This window comes from Macaca mulatta, chromosome 2 (genome assembly GCF_049350105.2).
Source record: "Macaca mulatta isolate MMU2019108-1 chromosome 2, T2T-MMU8v2.0, whole genome shotgun sequence".
Lineage (NCBI taxonomy): Eukaryota > Metazoa > Chordata > Mammalia > Primates > Cercopithecidae > Macaca > Macaca mulatta.
The window spans coordinates 112816391-112827171 of NC_133407.1; the positions used below are offsets into that span (position 1 = coordinate 112816391).

Here is a 10781-nt window from a genome sequence, read left to right on the forward strand (position 1 = left end):
CGGCTAGTTTTTTGTATTTTTTAGTAGAGATGGGGTTTCACCATGTTAGCCAGGATGGTCTCGATCTCCTGACCTCGTGATCTACCCATCTCGGCCTCCCAAAGTGCTGGGATTACAGGCTTGAGCCACCGCGCCCGGCTGCATCTTTACAAAATACAAATATTAGCCAGGCATGGTGGCGTGCGCCTGTAATCCCAGCTACTCTACTCTGGAGGCTGAGGCAAAAGAAATTGCTTGAACCCGGGAGGTTGCAGCGAGCCGAGACTGCGCCACTGCACTCCAGCCTGGGCAACAGAGCAAGACTCTGTCTCAAAAAACAAAACAACAAAACAAACAAAAAACCAACAACACATAAGCTAAGGATGCCATGTGAAATACATATGAATATAAACAAAGTCTGCATGAGTAGCAGTTAAAAATGAATAAACAGCCAGATCACCTGAGGTCAGGAGTTCATGACCAGCCTGGCCAATGTAGTGAAACCCCATTTCTACTAAAAATACAAAAATCAGCCAGGCGTGGTGGCGCATTCCCATAATCCCAGCTATTGGGGAGGCTGAGGCAGGAGAATCCTTTAAACCTGGACGAAGGCTGAGCACACTGGCTCACTTCTATAATCCCAGCACTTTGGGAGGCTGAGGCGGGTGGATCACCTGAGGTCAGGAGTTCGAGACCAGCCTGGTGAAACCCATCTCTACCAAATACAAAAAATTAGCTGAGCATGGTGGCACATGCCTGTAATCCCTGCTACTTGGGAGGCTGAGGTAGGAGACTCGCTTGAACTTGGGAGGCAGAGGTTGCAGTGAGCCAAGATCGAGCCACTGCACTCTAGCCTGGGCGACAGAATGAGACTCCATCTCAAAAAAAAAAAAAAAAAGGAAAAAAAGAACAAATTTGGACTAAGATGGCAGGATGAGAATGGATTATTCTTTTCAACATTTTTGTTATATAGTATACTGAAGAGGCAAAAAGCTCTAATTCTCTACATGCTTCATAAATATTCTAACGTGGAAAATGGCATCAGTTGTTATGAAAAGTATACTCACCTGTTTTCCATCCACCTCGATATCTGCCACATAGTTCTCAAACACTGTGGGCACATACACCTCTGGGAACTGGTCCTTGCTGAAGACTATGAGCAAGCATGTCTTTCCACAGGCTCCGTCACCAACAATCACTAGTTTCTTCCGGATGGCAGCCATTGCTGAAACACAAAACACAGATGTTACCTGCAATGCACAAGAAGCCATAGGTAGCTTACAGGCTATGACACATGCTTTGGTAACCACAGGGCATAAGCCTGTATTAGCATACTCAAATTCAAACTTCTAGTACACTGATTCCACCTGGCACCAAAAGGTTATACATCAAAAACTCGTAACTAACTTTATACTTAATGGTAAAACACTGAAAAAAGTCTGCCTCCTAAGATCAGAAACAAGAAAATAATGTATGTTCTTGCTACTTCTTTTTAGATGCAATCTCACTCTGTCGCCCAACCTGGAGTGCACTGGCCCAATCTTGGCTCACTGTAACCTCCAGCCTCCCGGGTTCAAGTGATTCTCCTGCCTCAGCCTCCCAAGTAGCTGGGATTATAGGCATGCACCACCACATGCAGCTAATTTTTGAATTTTTGGTAGAGACGGGGTTTCACCTTGTTGGCCAGGCTAGTCCTGACCTCAGGCGATCCACCTGCCTCAGCCTCCCAAAGCGCTGGGATTACAGGCATGAGCCACCCCGCCTGGCTTGTTTTTGCCACTTCTATCTAGCACGATATTGGAGGTCCTAGCCAGGGCAATAAGATAAGAAAATGAAATAAAAGACATCCAAATTGGAAAGGAAGAAGTAAAACTATCTCAATTCATACACGAGATGATTTTGTAATGTGGGAAATCCTAAAGAAAACTTTTAGAATAAACAAGTTCAGTAAGGTTGCAGGATACAATATTAACACTGAAAAAATCAATTGAGCCAGGCACAGTGGCTCACGCCTGTAATCCCAGCACTGTGGGAGGCTGAGGTGGGCAGATCACCTGAGGTCGGGAGTTTGAGACCAGCATGACCAACATGGAGAAACCCCGTCTCAACTAAAAATACAAACTTAGCCGGGCGTGGTGGCGCGTGCCTGTAATGCCAACTACTTGGGAGCACAAGGCAGGAGAATCGCTTGAACCTGGTAGGCGGAGGTTGTGGTGAGCCGAGATCATGCCATTGCACTCCAGCCTGGACAACAAGAGTGAAACTCCATCTCAAAAAAAAAAAAAAAATCGATGCCGAACACAGTGGTTCATGTCTGTAATCCCAACACTTTGGGAGGCTGAAGCAGGAGGAATGCTCAGGCCCAGGAGTTAGGGACCAGCCCTGGCAACGTAGTGAGATACTGAGAAAGGAAGGACAGAAGCATGAGAGGGGAGGGGAGAAAGAAAAGAAACAAAAGGGCCGGGCGCAGTGGCTCACACCTGTAATCCCAGCACTCTGGGAGGCTGGGATTACAGGTGGAGTGCTTGAGAATCCAGGAGTTCAAGACCAGTCTGAGAAACATAGTGAAACCATGTCTCTACCAAAAATACAAAAAGATTAGCCAGGAGCGGTGGTGCACGCTAATCACAGCTACTTGGGAGGCTCAGGTGGGATAATCGCCTGAGTCCAGGAGATGGAGGCTGCAGTGAGCTGAGATTGCATCACTACATTCCAGCCTGGGGAACCACAGTTGAGACACGGTCTCTAAAAAAAGAAAGAAAAGAAAAGAAAAAATCAGCCAGGTATGGTAGCATGCACCTCTGGTCCCAGCTACCAAAGAGGCTGAGGTGGGAGGATTGCTTGAGCCCAGGAGGTGGAAGATGCTGTGAGCTACGATTGCACCACTGCACTCCAGCCTGGAGTGACAGAGTAAACCTTGTATCTCAAACTCTTATGACTCAACTACAAAAAAGTAGCTTAGGTTGGTGGTCTGGCTCAGGATCTCTTGCAAGGTCGAAGTCATAAAGAATTCTTTTTGGGCCGGGCACGGTAGCTTATGCCTGTAATCCCAGTACTTTGGGAGGCTGAGGTGAGCAGAACACTTGAAGTCAGGAGTCCGAGACCAGCCTGACCAACCCAGCAAAACCCTGTTTCTACAAAAAATGCAAAACTTAGCGGGGTGTGGTGGCGGACACTTGTAATCCCAGTTACTTGAGAGACTGAGGCAGAAGAATTGCTTGAACCTGGGAGGCAGAGATTGCAGTGAGCCCAGATTGCACCACTGTACTCCAGTCTGTGCAACAGAGTGAAACTGTGTCTAAAAAACAAACAAACAAACAACAAAAAAAAACAAACTCTTTCCAGCATGAAGTACAGCATGCTATTTATCTATCCATCTATCTTTTTTTTTTTTTTTTCTGAGATGAGGTCTCACTCTGTCACCCAGGCTGGAATGCAGTGGTGTGATCTCAGCTCAATGCAACCTCTGCCTCAGAGGCTCAAGTGATCCTCCCACCTCAGATTCCCCAGGACCAGGACCACAGGCATGCGCCACCATGCTCAGCTAATTTTGTATTTTTGGCAGAGACGGGATTTCGCCATGTTGACCAGGCTGGTCTCCAGCTCCTGAGCTCAAGTGATCTACTCGCCTCGGCCTCTCACAGTGCTGAGGGATTGTAGGCATGAGCCACTGCCCATCTATCTATGCATCTATCCAATCTATGTATCTATCTAACCTATCTATGTATTTATCTATTACGTAGTTATTTTGAGAAAGGGTTTCATTCTGTCACCAAGGCTGGAAAGCAGTGGTGCAATATTGGCTCACTGCAGCCACTGCCTCTCAGGCTCAACTCAAGTGATCCTCCCACCTCAACCTCCCAAGTAGTAGGGACTACCAGGCTCCTGCCACCACGGGTGACTGATTTTTATAACGATGGGGTTTCACTATATTACCCAGGCTGGTCTCAAACTCCTGGGCTCATGCAGTCCTCCCGATTCAGCCTCCCAAAGTGCTGGGATTACAAGCATAAGCCACTTCACCAGGCCTAAATACAGTATATAGAAAAAATTAAAAAATAAAGAACTTTTACAATTCAATAATAAAAAGACAATCTAATCCAATTCAAAGGATGTGAGTAGGTATGACCCTGCAATTCTATTCCTAGGTATATATCTAAGAGAAACAAAAACATATGTCCACATAACAACTTGTACTTCTACATGAATATTCATAGCAGGATTATTCATAACAGTCAAAAAATGTAAAGAACCCAAATATCCAACAACTGATGTATCAATACAATGGAATGGAACACTGTTCAGTGATAAAGGATAAAGTACTGACATATGCTATAATATGGATGAATCTTGAAAATGTTATATAAGTAGAAGAACCCAGTCATAAAAACCAACATGCATGATTCCATTTACATAAAATTGTCCAGAATAAACAAATCCAGAAACAGAAAATAGACTGGTAGTTGCCTAGGGCAGGGACTTGGGGGTAGAGAGAAATGGAAAATGACTAATGGAACAGTGGAGTTTCTCAGGTAACGAGATTTTTCCAAAATTATCGTGGTGATGGCTGTACAACTCTATGAATATACTATAAACTACTTATTATAGTATACATAATTCACACATTTTATTTATTTTGAGACAGGGTCTCACTCTGTTGCCCAGGCTGGAGTGTAGTGGTACGATCTCTGCTCACTGCAATCTTAGCCTCCCCATGCTCAAGTGATCCTCCTATCTCACTCTCCCTAGTAGTTGGGACTACAGGTGCATGCCGACACACCTGGCTAATTTTTTGTATTTTTAGTAGTGACCGGGTTTCACCACGTTGCCCCAGCCGCTCTCAAACTCTTGAGGTCAAGCGATCCTCCCGCCTCTGCCTCTCCCCCAGTGTGTTGGGATTACAGGCGTGAGCTAGCGCACCCAGCCCACAGTATATATAATTCACACTTTAAATAGGTGAATTGTTGGCTGGGCGCGGTGGCTCACGCCTGTAATCCCAGCACTTTGGGAGGCCGAGATGGGCGGATCACGAGGTCAGGAGATCGAGACCATCCTGGCTAACACGGTGAAACCCCGTCTCTATTAAAAATACAAAAATTAGCCGGGCGCGGTGGCGGGTGCCTGTAGTCCCAGCCACACAGAAGGCTGAGGCAGGAGAATGGCGTGAACCCGGGAGGCAGAGCTTGCAGTGAGTGGAGATTGCACCACCGCACTCCAGCCTCGGCGACAGAGCAAGACTCCGTCTCAAAAAAAAAAAAAAAAATAGGTGAATTGTAAGGTATGTAGATTATATTTCAATAAAGCTGTTACCACCACTCTCGCCCCCAGTGGGGGAAAAAAAAAATCTACAGATTCCTTCCATCTGGCAGACAGTGATGGTCAACCACCCCAATTCCCACCCTTCCCTCTTAGACCATACTTCAATTTTTAGCTATGTACTTTGTTGTAGACTACACTTCCTAACTTCCCTTGGAGACATGGCCATGTACCATGAGATGTGAATCAGCAGTATGTTGTGGGACTTCCAGAAAGTCTTTCTTAGAAAAAGTGAAGTCACATGCTCTTCTTCATTCTCTTTCTCCTTTCCTACTGCTTACATCTGAAGTAAGGGCTGATTTCTAAGTAGCCATCCTGTTATGTGAGAATGAATGCCATACCACGGGGCTGGAGGAACCAAACGGTAAAAAGGAGCCTGGATTTCAGGTGATCTTGGGAGCCATCATCTCAGCCCCAAGACAGCCTACCTTCCATGTTGCTTCCGTATGAATGAGAAATAACTGACTCGCGCCAGGCGCGGTGGCTCACGCCTGTAATCCCAGCACTTTGAGAGGCCGAGGCGGGCGGATCACAAGGTCAGGAGATCGAGACCACGGTGAAACCCCGTCTCTACTAAAAATACAAAAAATTAGCCGGGCGCGGTGGCGGGCGCCTGTAGTCCCAGCTACTCAGGAGGCTGAGGCAGGAGAATGGCGTAAACCCAGGAGGCGGAGCTTGCAGTGAGCCGAGATCGCGCCACTGCACTCCAGCCTGGGCGACAGAGCGAGACTCCGTCTCAAAAAAAAAAAAAAAAAAAAGAGAAATAACTGACTCTCTTGTTTAAGATGGTATTGTTCAAGTCTCTGTTACCTGTAGTCAAACTAATCCTAAATAATATATACTTGGCTGGGCATGGTGGTTCACGCCTGAAATCCCAGCACTCTGGGAGGCCGAGGTGAGCAGATCACAAGGTCAGGAGTTTGAGACCAGCCTGGCCAACATAATGAAACCCCATCACTACTAAAAATACAAAAATTAGCTGGGTGTGGTAGCACGTGCCTGTAGTCCCAGCTACTCAGGAGGGTGAGGCAGGAGAATTGCTTGAACCCTGGAGGTGGAGGCTGCAGTAAGCTGAGATCACCCCACTGCATTCCATCCTGGGTGAGAGACTGTCTCAAAAAAAAAAAAAAAAAACAAACAGGCCGGGCGTGGTGGCTCACACGCCTGTAATCCTGGCACTTCGAGAGGCTGAGGCGGGCGGATCACGAGGTCAGGAGATCAAGACCATCCTGGCTAACATGGTGAAACCCCGTCTCCACTAAAGAATACAAAAAATTAGCCAGGTGTGGTGGTGAGCGCCTGTAGTCCCAGCTACTCGGGAGGCTGAGGCAGGAGAATGGCATGAACCCAGGAGGTGGAGTTGCAGTGAGGCGAGATCACGCCACTGCACTCCAGCCTGGGCAACACAGTGAGACTCTGTCTCAAAAAAAAAAAAAAAAAAAAAAAGGCTGAGCGCAGTGGCTCACGCCTGTAATCCCAGCACTTTGGGAGGTTGAGAGTGAGGCCTGTGGATCACGATGTCAGGAGTTCGAGACCAGCCTGATCAACATGGTGAAACCCCATCTCTACTAAAAATACAAAAATTAGCTGGGCATGGTCGCACGCGCCTGTAATCTCAGCTACTCAGGAGGTTGAGGCAGAAGAATCACTTGAATCTGGGAGATGGAGGTTGCAGTGAGCTGAGATCGTGCCATTGCCCTCCAGCCTGGGCAATAAGAGTGAAAATCCGCCTCAAAAAAAAAAAAAAAAAAGACAGAGAGAGAGAGAAAGTGAAGTTCTCCAGTTAAAGTGAAGTGTGGCAACTCATACCTGTAATCCCATCTACTCAGGAGGCTGAGGTGGAAAGATAGCTAGAGTCCAGAGTTTGAGACCAGCTTGGGCAACATAGCAAGACCCTATCTCATAAAAATAAAAAAAACATTGGCCGGGCATGGTGGCTCACGCCTGTAATCCCAGCACTTTGGGAGGCTGAAATGGGTGGATTATGAGGTCAGGAGATCAAGACTATCATGGCTAACACGGTGAAACTCCATCTCTATTAAAATACAAAAAATTAGCCGGGCATGGTGGCAGGTGCCTGTGGTCCCAGCTACTCTGGAAGCTGAGGCAGGAGAATGGCGTGAACCCGGGAGGCGGAGCTTGCAGTGAGCTGAGATCGCGCCACTGCACTCCAGCCTGGGTGACAGAGCAAGACTCCATTTGAAAAAAAGTAAATAAATAAAATAAAAATTTAAAAAATAGAGGCTGGGCACAGTGGCTCACACCTATAATCCCAACACTTTGGGAGGCCGAGGTGGGCAAATCTCTTGAGCCTAGGAGTTGAAGACCATCCTACACACAGTGAAACCCCATCTCTATGCAAAATACAAAAAATTAGCTGGGTGTGGTGGTGCCCATCTGTGGTCACAGCTACTCAGGAGGCTAAGATGGGAGGATCACTTGAGTACAGGAGGCAGAGGTTGCAGTGAGCTGAGATCACACCACTACACTCCAGCCTGAGTGACGCAGTAAGACCCTGTCTCACAAAATAAAAAAAATTTAATAAACTTTACATCTCTCATAAGGCCTAATCTGTATGGGTTTTTGCCCAAAGTCAAACCACCTGGACCCTATGGGATGCAAAGAAACGTCAACAGGAATTCCCCAGTTCAAGAAAAGGCTGCCTTGGCCAGGTGTGGTGGTTCATGCCTGCAATCCCAGCACTTTTGAGAGGCCGAGGCAGGTGGATCACCTGAGGTCAGGAGTTTGAGACAAGCATGACCAACACGGTGTAACCCAGTCTCTACTAAAAATACAAAACTTAGGTGGGCGTGGTGGTGGGCATCTGTAATCCCAATTACTCGAGATGCTGAGGCAGGAGAATAGCTTGAACACAGGAGGTAAAGGTTGCAGTGAGGCCAGGCGCGGTGGCTCAAGCCTGTAATCCCAGCACTTTGGGAGGCTGAGACAGGCGGATCACGAGGTCAGGAGATCGAGACCATCCTGGTGAACACAGTGAAACCCCGTCTCTACTAAAAAGTACAAAAAAACTAGCCAGGCGAGGTGGCGGGCGCCTGTAGTCCCAGCTACTCGGGAGGCTGAGGCAGGAGAATGGCGTGAACCCGGGAGGCGGAGCTTGCAGTGAGCCGAGATCGCGCCACTGCCCTCCAGCCTGGGCGACACAGTGAGACTCTGTCTCAAAAAAAAAAAAAAAAAAAAAAAACTGGCCGGGCGCGGTGGCTCACGCCTGTAATCCCAGCACTTTGGGAGGCCGAGGCGGGCGGATCACAAGGTCAGGAGATCGAGACCACGGTGAAACCCCGTCTCTACTAAAAATACAAAAAAATTAGCCGGGCGCGGTTGCGGGCGCCTGTAGTCCCAGCTACTCGGGAGGCTGAGGCAGGAGAATGGAGTGAACCCGGGAGGCGGAGCTTGCAGTGAGCCGAGATCGCGCCACTGCACTCCAGCCTGGGCGACAGAGCGAGACTCCGTCTCAAAAAAAAAAAAAACAAAAAACAAAAAACCAGCTATCATTGCTTTGTTTATAGTTCAACATGCCCACAAGATTTGTTCTAGTATTGACTTAAATCTTCTGTTATGGTTTGAAAAGTTTCCTTGGATAGATAGGGAATCACTGCCTGTCCTTGGGCCTTCTCCAGTCCCACCTTCCTCTCTGCATTTTCAGCCTGCACTCCATTCCTTCTGGGTGCTTTGGTGTTTCTGAGATTACCGCACATGTCTTCTATTCTGTTTGTGTCTTCCCTTCCTAGAATGTCCAGACTCTATCTCCACCTTTGCTTACAGGGAGGGAATTCACCTTTAAAGACCCCAGTCCGGCCAGGCACAGTGGCTCACGTCCATAATCCCAGCACTTTGGGACGCCAAGGCGGGCAGATCACTTGAGGTCAGGAGTTCAAGACCAGCCTGGCAAACATGGCGAAACCCCGTCTCTACTGAAAATATAAAAACTAGCTGGGCATGGTGGCATGTGCCTGTAATCCCATCGACATGAGAATCACTTGAACCTGGGAGGCGGAGGTTGCAGTGAGCTGAGATCGCACCACTGCATTACAGCCTGGGCGGCAGAGTGAGACTGTGTCTCAGAAAAAAGAAAGAAAAGAAAAAGAAAGCCGGGCGCGGTGGCTCAAGCCTGTAATCCCAGCACTTTGGGAGGCCGAGGCGGGCGGATCACAAGGTCAGGAGATTGAGACCACAGTGAAACTCCGTCTCTACTAAAAATACAAAAAAAAAATTAGCTGGGCACGGTGGCGGGCGCCTGTAGTCCTAGCTACTCAGGAGGCTGAGGCAGGAGAATGGAGTGAACCCAGGAGGCGGAGCTTGCAGTGAGCCGAGATCGCGCCACTGCACTCCAGCCTGGGCAACAGCATGAGACTCCGTCTCAAAAAAAAAAAAAGAAAAAGAAAAAGAAAAATATTTGATGAAGAACATTTGGCCCAGAAAAAGTATAAAATCATTTAGCCACGAATGGTGACAAAGACAAAAATTACAAGGGATTATCGGATAAAATGAAAGCCTAGGTGATTTCTGGGATGCTGGGAGTGCAGCAATACAAACACAGATGTTGAGAAGGAAAAAGTACAAGCACAGAAAATCAAACTTGCTGTTTTTTCCTTGAAAAATGAAGGAGAAACTTTGCAAAATTATCTTTCCTTTCCACTTTGCTATAATCCAGCGTCTTTACAGGTACATGGTTTGTCAGCTTAAGAAAGGAAATGACGCTTAGCTCTCCCAGATGTGTCACTTTCCAGGCTAGGTTTACTCTCAGAAATAACTTTTTTTTTTTTTTTTTGAGACGGAGTCTCGCTCTGTCTCCCAGGCTGGAGTGCAGTGGCCGGATCTCAGCTCACTGCAAGCTCTGCCTCCCGGGTTCCCGCCATTCTCCTGCCTCAGCCTCCCGAGTAGCTGGGACTACAGGCGCCCGCCACCTCGCCCGGCTAGTTTTTTGTATTTTTTTAGTAGATACGGGGTTTCACCGTGTTAGCCAGGATGGTCTTGATCTCCCGACCTCGTGATCCGCCCGTCTCGGTCTCCCAAAGTGCTGGGATTACAGGCTTGAGCCACCGCGCCCGGCCAGAAATAACTTATAGGAGTTTGGAGTAGAGGTTTATTTATCCAAAAGTCAGTTATATCTAATTAAGTCACCAGTAACAATATAGAAATAACAGTATTTCTTTTACAATTTTTAATTTTTTTGGAGACAGGGTCTCACTGCCACCCTGGCTGCTGGAGTGCGATGGTGTTATCACGGCTTTACCACAAACCCGACCTCCCAGGCTCAGGTAATCCTCCCACTTCAGTCTCCCAAGTAGCTGGGAGTACAGGCACACACACCACGCCCAGCTAATTTTTGTGGGTTTGTAAAGACAGGGTTTCACCATGTTGCCCAGGCTGGTCTTAAACTCCTGGGCTCAAGTGATGCCCCCACTTTCTAAAAATTTAATTATCTTGGCCAGGTGCAGTGGCTCATGCCTATAGTCCTAGTACTT

General features: G+C 47.6%; 1 protein-coding gene across 17 annotated transcripts in view; it reads right to left on the bottom strand.

Moving 5' to 3' along the window:
• Positions 1-10781, bottom strand: part of RHOA (ras homolog family member A) — a 57327-nt gene that overhangs the window by 14591 nt on the left and 31955 nt on the right. For 11 of the 17 annotated variants that reach the window (XR_013413934.1, XR_013413933.1, XR_013413932.1 and 8 more), the window contains one exon: positions 1047-1204. Coding sequence is in view for 11 of the 17 variants with exons in the window: in XM_077992825.1 (XP_077848951.1) it covers positions 1047-1202 (156 nt within the window). In the remaining 6 variants the exon portion in view is untranslated. Of the gene's footprint in view, positions 1-1046; positions 1566-2223; positions 2268-3915; positions 4008-10781 lie in introns of those variants that run through there. The other 6 variants (XM_077992816.1, XM_077992820.1, XM_077992822.1 and 3 more) reach the window with 5 other exon arrangements.